General features: G+C 39.4%; 1 protein-coding gene across 1 annotated transcript in view; it reads right to left on the reverse strand.

Annotated features, from left to right (window-relative positions):
- The window catches only part of si:dkeyp-14d3.1 (transmembrane protein 132C), a 120,806-nt gene that overhangs the window by 38,220 nt on the left and 61,276 nt on the right, over positions 1-21,310 (reverse strand). Inside the window, exon 3 of the mRNA XM_029511031.1 lies at positions 19,130-19,276. Within this exon, the coding sequence (XP_029366891.1) occupies positions 19,130-19,276 (147 nt within the window). The remainder of the gene's footprint in view (positions 1-19,129; positions 19,277-21,310) is intronic.

Below are 21,310 nucleotides of genomic sequence, written 5' to 3' on the forward strand. Positions count from 1 at the left end.
CACACACACAGGTATGCACTCACATATGCACACACATGCAGTATTTCCCATTTCCCATACAGCAGAGCATCCATGTATGAATCTATATCTGCCCGCACACACAAACAAACACTGTGGACCTGACCACTAATGCGAGATGAATTCTTCTAAATCTAACACAAATATCAACAAGCAGCATACTATCTGAGTAGTGTAAGCAGTTTTTTCTGTAAAATATAATGGCTGCTACATATGTTCATCTTCTACCCCATGTTTACTAGATCTGACAAATATGCTACATGCAAAGCTTCAGTTTGTCAAAATCCTGATGCAGTTTGTGCGTTTTTACATTCATTTGTGTCAAAAGGCTATCAGCTATAGACCAAAAAGACCTGTGCTGCAAAATGCAGCAGTGCGACAATCAGTAAGACCCTTTCTACAGGAGACAAAGATTTGAGCTAGTCGTGAGTAGGATTTTTTTTTTTTTTTTTACATCAGTTATTCAGTGTATTGTGATGAAAAGCAGAAAATCCTCACATTTGAGCTGAAAAAGCTAAAAAACACAGTGACACAAAACGATGATTGATAAGACTCCAAGCTTCTGCATTCTCATCCATATTATTGATAACGATAATAGGTCTTCTGGAGTCCATCATTATTTTTCCAACTGTTGAAAATAATATAACTGTTCTACCATTAGCATAGCTGTAGGCAGAACTTTGGAAGCACAAAAGAAAATTATTTTTCAAAGCTTTTGCGTTAATTCAACTGTTGGAGATTCATATTTATTCTTGCACTTCAAAGCTGTCATCACAACGCCATGAGTATAATTCTGCTGGATAATTACTGAATAGCTTAATTTATAGTTTTGGCCTAAAACTGTCAAATTTGCGAATCTGGACAATAATGGAGCATAAAAACGGAATCTATACAGCTCCTGCTCAGCTTGTGTAAAATTGCAACATGTGTACTGAAAATACATAAAAAACATGGCCTCAGTTGTATAGTCTATAATCTAGTACAGTATGTAGTAGAATATTATCTACAATAATGATATTTTTTAAGATGAGTAAAATAGATGAAAACAGATGGAATAATAACAGTACATAAATGAATAGTACGTGAGCAGTCCTTGTAATCAGGACAGACAGAATATTCTTGCCCATTCGAATGAATGTCTTGCGTGAGAGGCCCATTAGGGGGAAATTATCCTGCACTGCTTCCAATGAACATTCAGAGCTTCTATTTAGGACTGATTTCTGAGAAAGGACTCCAGTGGTCACAACATGGGACATAATCTCTCTGCTAAGGGACCTTTGACCACAAACCAGAGTCCTTAAGTCACACTTTTTCAGCCCTCTGCAATCAAAGTAAATCAGCTGAATGTGCTGTAGCCATGGATACAATCGAAAGCCAAAATGTTAGCGCAGAAAACAGAAAGTACACAAAAGCAAAGGGAAGAATGGTGGCCTACGGACCGTTTCCACGAATAGTAATTATCAGTTTAAAATGTATTAATAGCTTAATTTCACAGTACATTTCGCATGAAGAGGTCAAGAACTACATGGGAACACTGAACTTCAGCAAGTTATGCAGAAGAAACTTTATCACAATACTGGTGTGGAAAGGCTGTTAGTATTTTAATGCTCCAGTCAGTCACAGTATGTTTCTGAAAAGGGTAAGAAAAGGGGGCTGCAGAGTTGGGAGTAAAAGGAACCCCAGACGTCTATACCCAGCAGACCTTTTCAATTCATCCTTGTCCAAAATGGAAAGAAAGATAGTGTCAGAAGAGGAAAAGGTGTAAAGTCGCCCTGAAACACTGTCAAATAAAAGGAAGACAGGAATGAGAATAATAGTGATAAATGTCAGGGAGGTGTAGCTTCCTCTGTGGCTTCGGAGGTTCATGATTATTCGGAGATACTGTATATTGTATGTAGTGGCCACAAGAGAGTCAGAGCCAGATGGAAGACAGAAATAGTATGAGAGCACAATTGTCAGAGACATCACAGCACAGTAAATCAGTTTTTTTTATTTTTACCAAAATCAAGAGTTGCATTTATTTCTAAACCAATTTCAGTCTGTCTTTGTTATAAAAATGTCAACGACAGGAGATGAGAAAATAAAAGTACCAAATTCAAAAAACCTCTGCTGACAGGACCTCACAGCCACCATGCTGCGTCTGCCATTAACTCATCAATGACATTCAAAACGCTGGCAATTTTACATTTGATTTAACCCAAATAGTGAGCTGCCTCTGAGTGTGTGTGTGTGTTTGTGTCCATGTGCTTGTTCCCATCTGTGAATGTGTGGATCAATGTACATGTGCAGGGATTCTGCATTTCAAACATGTCAAAGTGTCTCCTGTGTGAAGGCCGTGGTGAGAGAGCCCCAATCAAAAGCCTCATGTTCCCATTATTTCATCTGAGATCCTAAACAAATTTTTTTTACGGTACATCAAGTGACATTCATGAAGGAAATAAATGAAAAGAATAGCTTTTTCAAAGGGTGTGTCAGGGATGTGTCAGCCTGATGAAAAAGCTCAAACTCTGGTGGCCTTTTTTTTGTTTGTTTATTTATTTATTTATTTATTTTTTGTAAATTTTCTGCACGAAGCCTAAATCTCTGGCACACAACTTTTTTCTTAAGGACATTCCACATTGTCATGCCATAATACAAAGACCCGAGCACGTCTTGTCACTTTGTGCCTGTAGCTGCTGATGTTAGAACAAGAATGAAACAGTTTGATGTATCTAAAAGAAAAGAGCATTCTTTTCAGGGTAAGTTGGTTCATTTTTAGAAAAATTCTCCTGAAAGTCAGGCAGTTAAAAAAGGCAAGGAGGGAGAGAGATGGTGTTCTTTATTTTACGCATTCGTTTTCTTTGGAAAAAAAAAAAAGTGTCACTAACTTTACCCACAATGCAACTTGAAAGAGTCTCAGTTTGAGATTCATTCATTTTAAAGATGCGTATTTACTTAAGTTACCCAAGTTTGTTGATTTCCACTCTGCTGTTCAAATCACTGGCTTTTATTTTGTTTTATTTTATTATTCATTTAAGTCTATAACTCTTTGACAAAGTAGATACAATTTGTTTGTTTGACACATTACAAAAGTAAAATGCTGTTATATAATATGCAGTGATATAATGTTCACATAGACATTGACAACAAGATTTCTTTCTTATATGCATCACTTTGACTCATAAATGAGCATTTTTACTCTATTTTGGCAGTAAAAATCAATGTGTTTGTGTTACATGAGGTTTGTAGATTTTTCTTATTTTCTACCGCAATAAAATAACTTCATAAGACAGGTGCCACAATTTAAACAGCAATTCACAGCATTCAAAAAAATGAGTCTTATTGTTCGTCATCTTCTCTCTGCACCTATTTCGTCTCTTTGGAGAGGACAAAGTCACAAAATAATAGCATAGTTATTACATAGTTCAGTACAAGCTGTACATTCCAAAAGGTGTTCTACATAGCACTCATTTTTTCTTGAAAATGGCATGAAGTTTAACTCTGTAAATGTAATTTCCATTGATCTTATTCAGCACATAAGAAAAAGAAGATTGGGTTGGTACATTTCAAATAACTCACAGGGCCTGAGCTGAAACCCCCTTTTTATAAACATCACATCCCTTTTAATTTAATCATTTATTCTTTACCCCTCTCTAACATGCACACAGAGAAAAGGGCTGAGCGCTATTAATTATAAGATCATAATGAAGCACGGGCGCAAACCCAGGGCTTGTGGCTTGTGTGCGTCAAACCCAATAAGGGAATCAAATTTCCGATTAGCTTAACAGTTTTCTGTGGCATTCATAAGCTAAAATATTAAACTCTCTCCCACACACACACACACACACACACACAGTGCGCTTCGCTCTGCACAAGTGAAGTTCAGGCTTTCCAGCAGCATTTGGACAGAGAAGTAGTTCTGTCATTGCTTTAAGTTCATCAGTCAAATAATTTACTGGCAACTCAATAAAAGCATATAGATGGCAGATTGGTCAGCTTTGACGCTGAGGCAAAAAAATTGTAATTGTATTTTCCCCATACATTTTATCAGTGCTGTAGATTAAGTGGGCAGACTATATCGCCAGACAGTCAGACTGGTTAAAAGCCAGTTTGTCTGTGATATAAAAAGGGAAAGATGCCGGATCTAACAGGTAGAAGAGTGTCAGGAGGGGAATATTCCATTAATACATTTGTTGTCGATTGCCTTGAGGGGAACGAGGCGCATTCAGTGTGTTAGCCCAGACTCAAACAGCGGCATATCAATTCCCAGGCAACAAAATCTCATCTTGGAGTTAATGAAATGCACCATGCCAACAATAGTCTAATCAAAACTAAATGCTTTCCTCTCTGCATCGTCATTAGACTCCATCAGCTGAAGTAGGCTCCATGGTGTAATCGATCCATAATGATGGCAGCTCTCATCACCGGTGACCTCAGACCTGTTTGCATCAGATATCACTTCCCAGTGAGTCTTACTCTATATCTTTATCATTCATATCTAAAAAGCAAATTGCAACGCAATAAATTGCCACTTGTGCTGACGGTTACACTCAATTTTCTCCACATCAAATCACTCATCTCAAGGCCGGATAACAGACATTAACTGATGACTCAGCCACACACACACTAGGGGGCAGCAGACACTGAGCCCTGGGGTGGTGATGCAAACAATTGTGCAGATAAACTGATCGTTCCTCCCCCCTCTGTATAAACATGCTCCCCCCTGGCCGATCTGTGGGTGTGACAGTCGGGGCCTACCCTTGCACCTGCAGGTGCTGTGACACTGACAGCGCCTGTCCTCCTCGGAAAAGTCCTTATAGACCCACACAACCTGGGTCCTTTCAGCCCTGCTACCGTTGGCATAGCAACAGAACCTGGAGAAGACACAAGAGTCATTGACCAGAGGGGCCAGAACTATCAGATCAATGGCACTCTATTTCATCTCATCAGCCTCCCCCCCCCACCCACCCACCCAACCACCACCACCATCCCACCCAGCTTGTAGGGTGTGCAAGGTTGAGGTCCAGGCTGTGTGAGACACAAAAAAAGAGTGAAAGAGTCAGGGAAGGGATCGGCTCAATATTACTGCATGTGTTCTGCAAACAGATCAGTAGTAAATACGGACAACAGAGCAAGATGTCGATTTTTGCCCCAACAGCAGAGCAAGTGCCAGCAACTTATTAAAAGCAGAGCAAAGATCGAAGATCGGGGCATTTCACCTCGTGCAATTGCGGCACAAGCCTTTTAAAATATGATGCAAAAAAAACCCCAAAAACTATGCTAAAAGCAAATGTGCGACAGAGGATAATGAATGCATCCATGCACAAATAGACATGCGCACATGCAGTGTGTTCATGGCGAAATGTGCAGGTTAAACTCCTGCTGCGTTAAACATATGTGCAAACAGACCTGCACTGTTTGTGATAACTACTGTGTTGGCGAGGAAGGTATGCAGAGGCTGTGTGGGCACGAATGCCTTGTTCCTCAGTCTTAATGCAGTGTCCCATGGATCAGAGAGGTAAGAGGGACTGATGGAGGAACGCCTCCTACATTCTTAGTAGTACTTAAAAGGTCTGTTTGAATTCAGAGGACACCCACTCAGTGCCTATACTTTCACCTTTAAAAAAATCTATTTTCCTCCCTCTTCATAGCTTTCTTTGTATTTAGATGGCCTTCTAAATGTGCTGTCATGATTATCTGTGTTGGTGTTATCAAAAAAATAAATAAAATAAAAATATCACTGCATTAGCCGTTGCATTAACACTGCCCCTGTAATTGCAAATGGTCAATTTGCATCCATTTTGAATTATGTAACCAGGATCTGATTGTTCATTCACGACCAAAACACTTGATGCCTCATTCAATTAAACTGGAATTATTATTACACCATTATTGTGTATTATGCGATATGTGGTACAAATTTTGGAGTTGTGTGACTGATCTTATGACCATTCTGTATTCGAAAGTTTGAAAGATAAATGGAAATGTAGACACACTCTTTGTCGCAGGCCAATTAGCTGTGTGATTAGGTAATGTTTTGGATTCATAAAACCCCTGAACCGCTATCATGGGTGCTTGGAACTGAACCCATGGACCCCAAAGGCCATTTTTAAAACACACGAGTAGCATTTTACAGTCGCAAAGTGCTACATCAGCAATTTTTCCAAAACATCCAGCTCACAGTCAGGGGTGCATTTAGGTATTAAGCAGAAGTTATCCTCCTTCTATGCACCATTTAATGAGCTCAGTTCGAATTTACTATCAGAGCAATTACATTCACAGCAGCCCTACATTCTTTGACAATATTACACCCACCATACACACGTCAAGCCCATATTCATAAATCAGTCTCTACATCTGGTGAAATCTGATCAAGTTTTTGAAAAAGTCTTTCCATTGCTCATGCCACATATATCAGGCTTACAGCAGCAAAAATTCTCATTGATCAGCAGTTAGCAGAGTGTGATGTGAGCGGCTGTCTTGGCAGAGGAGAAATTATAAAGTATTTTGTAAAGGAAAAATTCCCTCTGCACACCCAGGAGTCTGTACGCAGAAATGAGACATTGATCCATAATTGGAAGCACTCAGTCATGAAATCTAAAGACTAATTAAAGAAAGAGAGCTTTAATGGCATTCATTTGCATATTCCACACATTTGGGGGGTCGATCCAGAGGCTGCAAAGAGTACAGTCCAAAAACATGACAATAGACTAACTGAACTGAACACTGAACATGACTAAGATGCTATTGTCCAATGTATTGGATGCCACTGTCATTGGCTGTGAAAACCTTGCATCAAGAAATGCATCAAGAAATGCATCAAGGTCTTTTAATGATGCTAGATTGTGATTATGGTCTTGGCACAAATGGCAGTGAACAATGTCTTTTCAGTGCAGGTTCCTCCACAAGCCAAGGACAGCCCAGAGAAATCATACAATCTGTTTTTGTGTTTACATTTGTGCGTACAGCCCTGTTCTTTGCCAAGATCCATGTTCGTGGTGGAGGAGGTGACGTGTACAGAGTGTGGCATCTCATCTGGAGCCACAGAAATGTCGACTGCTGCGTAGAAGCACTCAGGTTCCAGCTGCTGATAGCCCTGTGGCCCGCAGAGGTGTACACACAGCCTGATTACATGCCAGAGCCGGTAAGTCCCGCTCACAATTGTCCAGAATGGCATCCTTACTTTTCAGCTGGTATCAGCTGGACAGACTCCTGCTTTCATCCTGTTCGCTGAGGAATGATAACGGAGGACAGCACAAGATTGCTTGTCAGCGTTGGCACGCACAAGTGCTGTTGTGCAGACGAGAGGATGTGACTCAGACCTTTTCTGTTTGTCTTCTGTTGACTGAGTCTAATTCTGACTGCTGCATGTGTACCATGTACTGAGTTCTTCAGCTTCCCCTCCTTTATGTGTCTGCAACCCCCCCTTGTTTCTCCAGCTGTTGCTGCTATACCTTATTCAACCACCCACGGTGTCTTTTAATAGGCTCATTTAAATATTTCTCCTGTGCAGGTTGGAATGAGATGGCACTGGTGCCAGAACAGGCATTTCTTTAAGTGGAATAGGTTTCAGTATAAAAGCCAATCATCCTGAAGGCCAAGTTAAACTGGGGTTAATTAGAGCCAACTGCAGGCCAAGGTTTCTTTCGGCTTTTCAGTTCCATAAATCTGTTGGGAAGCAGTTTCTGAGCAAAAATTGAGTAGCAATATTAAAGCTTATTCTCACTGCTCCATCAGAGGCTCTATCAGAGTGTTGAATGAGGCAAACCACACTCACCACTTATTCAATAGACACGACAAAGAGGTAATTAGAGGAGAAACATGAGTATGTCTGTCCGCGGATGATTCAATGTTTACATTTCAACACACTTTACCTCTCTGGCTGAGTGCTACCTGCCGCGAGCACAGTGACAATTTTGATTTAACAACAGGTCTAATTTCAGCAAAGCTGTGTCTGTCGGCCCAGAAAACAGAGGAAAATGTCTGCTGAGAGCACAGTCATACATTTATTTATTGGGGGTAGCACAGGAAATGAATCCACGCTGTGCTTATTTGTGTCCTTTGTTTCACACTGAAGCGTTTCAAAAACAAACAAAAGGCTCTTCGTCCATAGCATGTCTGCTCCATTTAATGAACAAAAAACTAAATATTTTAAAATCTTTCATCCTGATTTTTAATTCAACCAGGACAGTGAGTAGTTATTTGTTATGTATTTATTATTTAATTAAGTGCTGCAATCCCTATATTACAGTGTAAACATTCTGAGTAAGGCCCAGACCAGGCTTTCAGAAGGAGGTGAGCCACTTTATTTTACTGGCCACATGCCATGGACTGTCGCTGTAATGAGGGAGTTTTCTCCCCTTTCTCCTACACATTGACTTCCTGTTGTTATAGTATTTCACTGCTAACAAAAGGTAATGGCAGCTCAGATGGATTTACTTCTGAATACTTAAAAAAAAAGACAAGATAAAAACTGTGGTATGACATCTGTTTCAACGTTCAACTCCATTAGAGAAGTTTATAGTGACTTTAAAAAGACATATAAAATTTTAAACCTATAGCCACAGGACCATCTTCATGGTGTAGCCGTGTACTTCGTTGTTTTTTTTTTTTTTTAATCAGGATATTATCATTTTAAATAAATTAGAGTATCAAATACTTACCCACATAAATCCTCTTGTCTTTTCACATGCACCATTTTTCCTGGTATAGTTATACTTTACGTATACGTTTTTTTACTACTAGCCTGTGTTCATTCATTCATTCATCTTCAACCGCTCATCCGGGTCACCAGTCCATCACAGGGCCAACACACAGAGACAGACAGAGACCAACAACCACTCACACTCAGACCTGCGGACAATTTAGAGTCACGAGTTAACCTGAACATGATGTCCACACAGGCGCGGTGAGCTACACAGAAAGGCCCCAGGCCAGGAACCAAACCCATGACCTTCTTATTGTGGGGCAACGGCGCGAACCACTATGCCGCACAAGTCTACAAATTAAATACACTGCGATTTGCAGGCCATAGTCTCAAGTATTAACTAAGACTAATGAATGTTTAAATCAGTCTACATCATTAACTTAAATCATAATGACAATAAATATGTCAATGCTATGATTGAATCAATAACAGCAAAAAGACAGCAACATGGCCAAAGTGGACCCTTTTGTGAGGATAGACCGTGGTGAAACAACTGCGAGCACCAATAAAGAGATAAATCTAAAAGTCTTGCCACAAAAATAGATAAATAAATGAGACACAATGAATGCATTGACCTACATAACTGTATTGCACTTATTTTAAGGAAAAAAAGAAAATCAGTTTTATGAAAAGCAACTAAAATAAACTCCAAATGCAGCCCTCCTAACACTGGGGGCCGCAGTCTAATCCCCAAGGGGATTAACCTCTAAGAGCAGGATATTTACTCATAAACCTTTATAAATCTGAAACACATGAACTCACTGGGACACATGCAAACCACAATCTGTCTCTTCTCTCTGCGTACACTATCCACCACATGGTGCCGACCGCAAACACACTGGAACCCATCAAGTCTCGGTGAGTGAATCTGAGCTATCATGAAAACTCCCATCTCCTCATATTTCTGACAAGCTATTCAGGGCACCCCAACGAGCAAGTTTTAAAGTCTGACGAGGGTTACCGTGGCAACTTCATGCTCACCTGCATTACAGATCAGATTGTCCCCACTGACTGTTATTACGTTCTTATTGGTTAACTGGAGCAATGAGGCATACTGAGGCTTTATTTCCCCATATTGTTTCCTCGGCAGTGGAATACAGGAGCAGGCTGAAGAGTCAGATGTAATCTGGTCTGACTGCTGTAATCAGTTGTCCTGAGGAGACACCGAATATTTTACGTCTTTAATCCAGTCCTTATAAAAGGAAACCAAGCCACTTCTATTCCATTAAATGGAATTTAAACTTTCCCTTTCTCATTATCCTTACATTATAGCACTGAATAATACTTATTTATTCCATATTTATTGTTTTGATTAAAAAAAAAAAACATTGAAAAGCTGTCACACACGTCTTGATCACATGTCATTTCTATTATCAAGAGATGAATAAGAAAATAGAGCAGTGTAGACAGTTGTGTAATGGTAAATACTGAAGCTCCAGCTCCAGCGTTCACGATAAATCCAAGTCTGCTGAGAATAAGGCTGATTCATTATTAAGGGTGTTAGCATTAAGACTGTCAAGTTATCATTCCTGTTTGCCCCTAATGTAATTGGGCCGTTACATTCCAGTCTCAATTCATACAGCATTAAACAGCATGAAAGCTTATGGGCTATAGCTCATTCTCAAGGCTGTTACACGTAAAAAAAAATTTTGATTAGTGCAACAGATGCATAAAAGGTTTTAGCGTCTAATTTCAAATCAAATTTCAAATCACTGAAATAGCATGAACTTGTCGACACAGGGGCGAGGAAAATGAAAGAAACCTTTGGAAATTGTCTTTATTTATGTGCAAATTTGTGTTGTGCTTCAGCGAAAGGCTTAAAATAATCAGTTGAGATTCATGATTCATTTGCAAATAATGATGGGTGGTTGCATAGAATGTGGTGTCCGGCAGGGACATCCTGGATAACGCCAGCATCATTGTGCCCCTGAAGTATACCGACACATCACAGGACTACTGGGAAGGTTTTCTGTGGGCTGATGAAACTTAAGTTGAATTGTTTTAAATTGTGACAGAGGATCAAGGAGCACTACAGGGACCTGCAAACCAATATCTCAGAAGTGAAGCGGGGCGGAAGGAATTTGGGCTTTGTTGCCTCTGGGCCTGGACAGCTTCACTTCATCAAGGGGAAAATTAATTCCCAAGTTCATCAAGGTGCCTTAAAGGATAATATCAGGATGGACGTGCCTGCTGAAGCTCAGCAGACATTGGGTGATGCAGCAGGACAAAGACCTAAAACATCAAAGTAAAGTCTCCTGCAGAATGTCTTCAAAGAAAATCCAGTTTTTGGACTCAGAAAGCAGACCCTTAACCCAGTAGAGATGCTGCGGAATGACCTGCAGAGAAATACTGACACCAGATATCTGTAGAATATGTCTAAAAAACTGTTCTTTCAGAGGAAAGCCCTCCTGAATATTGTGCATAAATGCTAAGCAGCTACTAGAAGGGCATGTTTGAGATCACTGGTGTAGAAAGAGGTTCAACCAATTATTAAATCAAAGGGCTGTCTTATTTTCGGCTTTTAAAAAATCCATTTGATATGATAATTCTTTGTGTGCACCTTGTGTTTGTCCAAACTGACAGATCTTTTTTGACCAACTAATGCAGAAAACCAGGTAACGTATTTACATTTTTTGGGGGGGGACTATATATTCTTCTGACTGTGTAAAAATGTTTTATGTAGATGGCATTTTTTTTTTTTTTCAGGAGCCTCAAGTTCTAAAACAGCTACCCTGGATCCTTTGTTTCATTTCAGTTTTGCAGTAAATGTTGCAAACTATAAATAATTATGTTCCTAAAGCTTCTCCAGACTATGAAATTGAGATAAATTGTGAGGTCGCTGGCAGATCTCACCCTTTATTACACAGCTGTATGATTTCTTTCCCTCTAGGATCCCAACCATTCACAATGTTGAGATTTACAAGCCTACTTTAGAAGGAAAGTCATGTATCTCTAAAGTGAAATGAATGTATGTTGAATTTAATTACAATAATCTGAACGCTGCAGATTTTAGACAATGTCAAATAGGCTACAATAAGGAACTTTGGAGTTTGGAAAATTAAAAAAGATATTTAATATATGTATATCTATGAATGACTACCACCCACTGTGGTTGCAATGAACGGAGGGCCTGCTGTCCATCTGCTGGGTGTGGTCTTGGTGTGAGGGATTAATGAAGTGGTAGCTCATGAGGGAGATCCATCTGTGGCCAGACAGTCTTAATGAACTACCAAAGCCCAGACAGGGTACTTTTACCGAAGCTTCTACTTATCACTTATGACATGCTGAGGAAGCAGGACTGCTTTTGTTTTGAACAGGCTCGCCTTTTATGGTGACGAAGTGAACTTTTCAATCTACCAGAGTGCACTTCAGCCAACATGTGTACTCCACATAGCAATTTAGTCCCTTCCTACTGGGACTCATTTTGATTTCACAATGTACTATAGCACCATCATGGAAAATCTCAACCTGTCAAAGACGGGTGCCAGTATTCATAGGATAATGGTTAACAAATTGCATAAGTGCTATTCTATGTCTTTGAACAGTTATTTTTATGTAGCATTTAAACCTAATAAGGGTAAACAATGTAGTTAGCTAATGAAGTGCTTTACCTGCAGAAATGATGCAACCTAACTTTACTGCTGTAGGTGGGGAGATAGTTAGCCAAGCTTGCTTACATTTGTGAAGTATACCTACCGTAGACTAGAAGATTTTTAAAACCAACCAACAAAGACAAAACCCTCTAATTCTATTTGTTTTTTTAAACCTTTATTTTTTTAAACTTTTATTTTAGTGGGAAAACCCATAAAAATTTCTTTTTTGGGGGAGACTTGGCCAAGAGGCACAAGGGTAAAATTCAGGAGAGCGAACAAATTACTAAACTATCATGAATTTAATGCTGCTCTTACAACTCATATTTTTGCACTTCCCTGTCCTGGAGTAAATGTCAGCAAGATTATTTTGAATATTTGGTTTGGTCGAGATAGTTGGAAAAAAAAAAAAAAAAGGCCAACTTGAGACAGCTCAGTTATGGACAAATTGTCAGTGGCAGTGAAATCTGCAAAGTCATTTTTTGCCAGGTCAGTATTACATAAAGAAGACACTGTTTAATCCATGGCTATACTTTCTGCTGTTGTGGTTTGGGCTTGTTGACTGCAGATTAAAATAATGCACCGCTCTCTAAAGTCTTGATGTTGAGTATCATCTTGAGCTTCAAACATTTTGTTTGAGCAAATGATGAAACCCAAGGCTTAGTAGTCTGCTGCTGAGTAACAAGTACAAAGCTAAATGGGAAAATTGCTACTTATCGAACTTCAAATGCATTAATGAATGGCCTTAAAATTTGTGACTAATCCAACAATGAATTATTTAGTTTTTAAATTAATAGCAAGCACAACATTTTCCCACAATATGAAGATAATGAATCATCACCCATTGTTGTTGAGTCAGCCTGAAAAAGTCCTTTTACCTATTTCACAGCACAACTGAGGCAAATGTGGCTTTTGTGAAACCATTAGCTTAGAAAATCATGGACAGCCACTTTCTCTGCACTGCAGGGTTTTGCACTCCCCCTTCGGCAGTGAGAGTAATTACACAAACATTGTTGACAACCACAAAGACCAGGCAACGGAAAGTCATAGGCTGGTTCAGAGAAATTGTTACAAAACTACATACGTTTTCACTTTTCCAGGACTGAGCCATTATTGAAATGTAAATAAAATTTCTGCACAGCCTAATTAACCTGTCCAAGGCAACCTCCACGTCTGTCCTCAAGCTCTCCTTTTACATCAAGGTTTACCACACCACTAGTAACCTGTGCTTGTGTTGGCTATCATTGGCTTTTCTTCTAATCCAACCTCTTGTTTCTTTATATGGAACCTCTGAAGCTTTTCTGTGACCCTTCTTTGTCGTTTAGCTATCCTTTGGTTGGACACCCCTTCAGCTTTGGCAAAATGTGATGCAAAACACACCAGTAACGGCATAGAATGTAACAGCAAACACCAGATTTAAAGCTCAGGTAAACTGTGCGACCAATAAGGATTTACCTGGGGCTGGTGGCATTGGGCAATCTCTTTTGTGAGCGTACCTGAATGCAACAATTGTTCATTTGTAACACATTTAAACGGTTCTGCATTCAAACTTGAATTCATCACGTCACGCTCAATAGAATTCCTTCCTTCAGTTGGAAAAAACTAACATCAGCTGTTTTGCAGTGCTTCTTTCAGGGGAATTCAGCACAGTTATTCTCAGCCAAAAGCCCCAACCTGTCTTTAAACCTTAGAACCACTTGATGAAAAACTGTCACCTCAGTATTGCTTTTATTAGGCTGAATGCCCCTCGTAAGGGAAAGTTAAGATTCCGATGTCTGTAGGGAAAAAAACCCTTCAAAATATATAATTTGTCTTGAAAAGAGTCTGCTGCATGATGAAATTCATATTGTTTGGTGAAAGCCATCAAAAATTTACATTATGTAGTAGAGAAGATGATACGCCAATTTTAAAGTTTGAAAGCAGAAATAGCAGGCAAGCTCAATATAGCAATGTCTGTTACTCTTTCAAATGAGTATTCAGAGGGAGTCGGGCGTGGCATGGAGCATCAGTTGTGGAGAGGAAGAAAGGAATGGCTCAGCTGGTCACACTGAGCGGCTTCAAGTGATTGAGTGAACCTGCACATGGGTAACACCTGACCCATCAGCAGCCCTGTGCTCCCTCATGCCTGCAGTGGGATGGCGCTCCCATGATGGCACACACGAAGGCTTCAATTAGCAGTTCCTCAGACATTATTCAATGACACTTAAGTCCACTCTACAATCCAAGGTCCAGTGGCAGTGGCAACGATCCATTTGCACTGTGGCTGACAAGTAAGAGCTCTGGCTTCTCTTTTCACTCATTGTATGTATACGTGTGTGTGTGTGTGTGTGTTAAGATGAAATCCAATCCTTGCTGCAATCATGAGAGAAGTTATTGATGACATATATGTATGCCACTGACATTAGCTCACTTCCTGACAGCTGCGCCTGCTGATGAAATTTTGCCTTTCTATTTTAGCCTTACCCCTCGCACTGCAGAAACAGATAAGCAGTAAAAGATGAATGAATGAATGAATATTCTGGCGTTGTGGCAACAAAGAAAATCATCATCCATCCTGAACAGTTTTAACTTCTGAGTGATTGCAACTATATTTATTATGAGCTTCCCTTTGCTTGAATTTTATATGTGAAATAAAAAAGTTGCAATACCTTGTTATTGTAATAAAATTTTCAGAGTGACCCAACTAGTAGCTTTTTTAAAAGGCAGCATTAAAAGATTTATTTGTTTAGTTTCACTATGCATTCAAAGAATGTGTTTCTTTTGTCACATCCCAATATTCCCTATAGTGTCTCTGGCTCAATGCACTCTATGTAGACACAATGAATGAAATATTAGCAATGAAGTCATGTGCCTGTTTTATTATTATTATTATTGTTATTATTGTTGTTCTTATAAGAGCTATCATTATAACTGTTTTTCTTTATTATCATGATTATTACTATTATAAAAACTAAATAAAAAAATTAGCTTAGCTTCGAGTGTGAAGTACAAGTATAGTAGTGCGTGAACTGTAGCAACACTAAAACGTATCAAGTGTGACTTGGATCAAAGTTTTTCAGTACCTTCCTGACAGGCGGGGAAGTGGGAATTTTCCAAAGGTAATGCTGCAGTCTGATAACTTTACAGTCATGTGCCAAAAATCTTTTAAAGATAAGGACATAATATAAAGCAGTGACCACCCAAAAATCAAAGCAGTCACTAGTCCAATTCATTTCATTTTCAGGAAGAGGGTCTCTTGAGAATGTGCAGTTTAAATGGAGTTCAGACATCATGTGCAGATAAATGGACCATCATGTTCACCCTCTTCATATAAAATGAAAAATGAAGAGGCAAAGTAGATCCACATTTGCGTGACCTACAGCATTCTCACACCTCGTCTTCCTTCTGTCGAGAAAGGAGCAGAGAGGAGAAAGAGGGCTGAATGACAGCTCAACAGATGAGATAGCTATGTCTAATCCCCTTCTAAAAGAGCTTCATTGAAATGACTGGGAGCAGGGAAGACAAGACGAAAGAAAAATTGGAGCATTGTGTATTATATAGCCATCATGGGGCGTCTTTGGTCTTCTCTCTGAAGTGACTTTGACAGCTGTGGGGATTAAAGAGCAGTCCACCGTACATGGCCCAAACAGCAGGGATTAGACTAAATATGCTCACTCCTGTCTCAGCCTCCTTCACTTAGTAAATTAATAAAGCATGATTTTGCTACCGTAACAAAGCAAGTGAGTGTATGTGTGGGGGTAATTGGAGATGAGGTTGTGAGGTAGAGCAGAGAGAATAATACCTGCATAAAAGTAGGAGGGGGGGAGGGGGAGGGTCCAGAGGGAAGGCGGAGCCAGCTGCCAAGTCTTACAGCTCACTGCTGCAGTTTGTTAAAATCTCCTTTCAATGTTGTTCAAGATGCTACAGCTCCGCTCAGTCACACCCGGGTTTTCTTTTTAGGTCTGCTGGAAAATTACCTTAAAAGGCCAAGAACTCAGCTTTCACAGTCTTTGGCAGGCCCTCACATATTCAGTTTGCAAATTAATATTTGGGGATTTTAAAACATATTTTATTCTCTCCCTAAAAATTTCCTTTTCCAAGACAATACACTAAACTGCTGACACCAGCTGCCAGAGAGAATTAAAGGGGCTTCCCGCAGTCAGGCTTCATGCTTAAATTAACAATGAATCTGGGAGCAGAAATCATTTGCATCGTGTTTTTTCAGTCATAATCACAAACTCCAGTAGTTCCAGATATTCCGGCCATTGTAATTAATTCAAAAAAGAGGAAGGATGAAACAGATGCAAATATAATAATTATCAACAGAATGTGTAATCCTGGTTATGTAAGACTGTCTCTGTGTGCGGCGTGACCTCTGAATCTCTCCGATGATAATTTTTATTGCTATTACTTTTTGAAGGATAATTTGTTTATTATTTTTATATTCTAACATAATCTCCAGGAATCAGTTGTCCCTTCCACTGACACTCAATAAATATAATCTTCCTTCCTCTTTCCATTCATACCGGACAGACACAGGAGGGCATGCACAACAGGCCGTGATCTGCTTGATTTAAACACCTCAGCGGTCAGGTTTTCGGATGTCTACGCTTCATGATGGTGTGCTAGCCATGAAATGAACTCCACAACTGTGGGAGCAGAAATTGATTAATCATACAGACTTGAAAGAAAACCTTCAGGAGAAACTTTTTTAAATACCTTCAGATTTTTTTTTTTTTGCCCAGAGCTCTATTTGATTTCTCGTATCCCTTTAAATTGTTTTGTTAATTTTGTGGGTTTTTTTGTTAAATCACAATAGGCATGTTAATATGTAATTCATATATTTGATTTGCTGTGTACACACTGTGAGCTTTTTGAGACAAATCTAATTTTCCTAATTTACTGAGTGCATCAATCTATAGTTTTATTATATATCACAATAGACATTTGCGCATATCTTTCTTGTATATTTGCAGAGCGCCGAAACATTTATATTCATAAAGCTGAGATGCCAGAACTTATTATTCAAGCGAATTGAAGGTCGGAAAAAAAGTTTCTGTGTGGAGGCGACTTTGAGTTCCCAAGGCAGTTCATGTTTGCAGCCGAGCGCTAATAGAGTAAAGTTGTACTGTATGTTCTGAGAGCTGAAAATATTAAACCCATGCTCAAAACAAGCCACTGGAACACCTGACGCAGCACTGACAGCTGCTGCTCGGAACACAGAAACCACATCAACAACAACAACAACAACAAAAAAAAAAACAGAAAAACCTCATTAGCTTCTGATTTCACAGCCACAGCAACTGAAAGGAAGGCACTCTTCTCTTTGTGTTATGGGCAGAAGGACTGTAGTTACAATATAATCACTCCTCTCAATGATCCACTAATAGTAGCATGTCTAAACAAATCACTGAGCCAACAGATTCAAATTACACATGTTTCATGGACTGCTGTACACTTAAATAACCGCTAAACAACTTTGATTAGAAGTTATAAGAAGTTGCAGTTGCGGTGTCAAGTGTCCTGTTTTCCTACGGGGGTGGTTTACAGTTTGCAGAGTGGAATGAGAGCTAAAGAGCAAATAAGGAGAGCTTTCTCCCAACCCAAATCTGCCTCTAATCCATAAAATTACACCTGTCACTAGAAAGTTAGATTTATTAAAACTATTTCCTGATCCGAGAAGTAAAACCATTAAAGCACACAAAGGCCTTCAATCAGCAGTTAATTAACAGCAACCTTTCCCCAGTGCTGGCAATCACACCCCTATCTGCCAGATTAGTTTATGGACGTGAATACAGATAGGAAATGAGCAAAACAACTTTGAAGCTATCGTAGCTATAGCAGCTATAGCAGCAGAGAAAATAAGTATGCAAATAAAATAAGAGAGGAACTGAAGAGAGAGAAAGACAAGATGGGATATTGCAGTGGTCTATTAACTTTTTCCTACCCACCGTGGCCTTAATAGACTTATCCCATGGGCTTTATGTCAAGTCAAGTGTGTCATTATAGCAACGGAAACATCAGTCTGATTGCCATTCACACGGTATGTGTCAGTGCTTGTGCAGCAAAATGAAAACGATCAACAACAGCAACCTGTGAAATGTCGGTGACATTAAGGCCCGTGAAAACATATTTGGCTTGATCTAGATGACCTTCCTAACTCTTAAAATGAACAAAGGGGAATTCAGAGCAGCAGTCAACTCAGTTTGAATACATTATTGTTTTGTTATGATATCTTTGTTAAAAAATGTTTGATTTAAGACATATGGCCATCTTGGTTTTTGGAAACCAAATGATATATAGCCGAAGTATAGCCGAAGCAGGGGATTGACCTGAGGAGGGAAGATCTGACCAACTCTGTACTTTAATCTTGATTTGCATTCAGGTTGACACTGAATGGGATCATAATTTAAAAAAAACTATATCATGTTGTATTGAAGAAGACATATAAACTTGGGAATCCCTAGGAAAATGGTTACAGGGTTGATAAATCACGAAACAAGAAAGGCCATTTAGATTTTAGTCTTCATTCTGTAGTCAGCCTTGATGGTCATTGGACAGAATGTTGAATTATTACTTTTCAGCCCTGTCCATTTTATAAAGTGTATGGTGTATTTAAATTATTTCTAATGTTGTTCAATATCTTCTGGTTGGATGAAAAACAAATTTTGTGTCTGCTGTCTTTGCTTGTTCACAAAGTTTACAGTATTTTCACAAAAAACACGATCATGTTATGGGATGTCGATTATTAGCTGGAGAAAAATTCATCTTTTATTACAGTACCTTAATAAAAGCAAGTAATCAACCAGTTTGCAAAAACCTTGGCGTGTTAAAGTGAACTCATTAATCTTCTTACCTTTGCTGATCGTAGCCAGACTCCTTCCTCCGACAGTGCAGAGTCACCACCCGGTGGCCTTCACTCCTCACGTCCTGGCTAACTATCCACTGAGTTGGGTTGCTTGGACGAGCCCCAAGGAACGTCACTCCTTCTTTCAACTTAACTCTGGGGAGACAGGAAGACACGTCAATGAACGAATGAGGCAGATTCTTCTCTGTTCCCAAAAAGATTCTCATTTCAGTTAATCATTGGATGTCTCCAGCTGATCCATCGCACAGCAGCTGCGTCCACAAAGACAATGATTCTTTTTTTCCCCCCATCACTCTCTCTAGCAATACATCATCCAGATGGTTCACTGCACTGTTTCTTCTTCAAAAGATGTCCCAGCTGTTATCTTGGTTTTGATCACACTGTTGGGAAACAGTTTTTGTTTCCCAGGAGAACAACTGGTAGGTTTATATATGTGTCTTACCTCATGAGCTCTCCTGGTTAATCAAGTAACAGGAACACCTGCTATCTTAATGGACAATTTGTGCAGTCTTTGTTCTCTGATTGGTGTAAATATGCTATCATTTGATTTGATTCAAAATGTGATGAATTGGAACTGAGAATAAAAAGAAAAATCTTTCTATTTCTTATGGGTGTCCTGTTTGCCATGATATGAGGATATATATGTGGGATGTGAACACACCATTCTCTCACTCTTTTTTACCACCCAGAGTAATAGATTTGCTCTTCCGCTGTCTGAAAACAACATTATGAAAAGATTTCTTTGACTGAAGGAAAATTACAGAGCCAATGTCCTCAGCACAGTGGATTACAAAGGAGGAAAAGTCCATAAAAGGGAAAAAAATAAAAACCTCCCTTAAAGTTAACCCACATTGTAAAGTAGATCCACCATACTGAACGGAGGGCGAACACGTTGATGTAAAATACTAATGCTCCATTGTATAACGCATTCAAAGATCTAATGTGGTCTGAGAAGGATTGAAGCGAAGACTAAATTATGGCAAAAGGCTCAATCACTTTCCCCATCCAATCCATACCCGGTTGGCAGATGAGACCAAAGATGGGACCTTGCTTTCATCTCAAATTTGTTGTCGCACTTTAACATGCACTATGTGAGTGCCTGCCTTTAAGACAGTGAGTGTGTCTGCCCTCTCCAGTCAAGCTTCTTTCGTTGATGTGATATTAAACGTGAAGCGAAAATGGGTAATATGACAGCTGCTATGCTTCCTGTTTCTATAAGACTCAGGATAAGCACACCACATCAGGGTCACTGTGTACGTGTGACTGTATACATGTTTGTGGGCTCCTTATGTGCGTTTGAGATTGCATTTTGTGTTACAGATGTTGTGATGTCTTTTCACCAACTCCTTTCCTCTCTGTTGCACATGTAGGAATGACTGACAACCTAGAGACATTTACAGATTTTGCCAGAGCATCACATGTTTAAGCTCGGGATACACAATATTATTATTTTTTTGGTCTATTTTTGCCCTTTGAGATGAAATGTGTCAGCCCTGGCAACCATAGAGTCACAGTGACCAATCACAGCCCTCCTTTCAGAGCTCAAGTGACGTGAGGTGAACTTTAAGGTGTTCCACCTGACAAAACCAACAGATACTGGGTTAAGAATGAAAGCAACTCTTGAGGCATTCATCATCTCTCAGTAGTGACTTTAGCTCTGTCTTCTTCCTTCCCTGTCAACAAAGAAGAAATGAATGTGTGGATGAGCAGCATGCAGGGGTTTATGTTGCACCCACAAGCATGATTAATTGGGCTTCATGCTGCCCTCCTGACCAGAGGGTGAAGGTCTGTATAGGTTACAGGTTTACAGAAATGAAAGCATCCACCCATTGGAGCTCATACTGTGCTTGTAGGGGTCAAACTAATGGAACTAGAAGTTCACAGACTACATAGGGGACAAAAAAAGAAATCTGACATCTTTTGTTCAGGGTGTCTTTGTAAACTTTACAAAGATGATGAGGTAATTGCTGCGATACATAAAAAAAAATGAAAAAGTAAACATCGAGTAGGAAATAAACTACTGTAATAGGAGGAGTAGGAGTAGGCATCTGTAATAGGATTTGTTAAAACAGCACATGTAAACATTTACATGTGAGAATGACTGTGCATGTTATGGTAGTACCAGTACAGTTTAGAACAGCTGTACATCTGAGATCTGGATGAACTTTG

The sequence above is a fragment of the Echeneis naucrates genome, chromosome 9 (genome assembly GCF_900963305.1).
Source record: "Echeneis naucrates chromosome 9, fEcheNa1.1, whole genome shotgun sequence".
Taxonomy (NCBI): Eukaryota; Metazoa; Chordata; class Actinopteri; order Carangiformes; family Echeneidae; genus Echeneis; species Echeneis naucrates.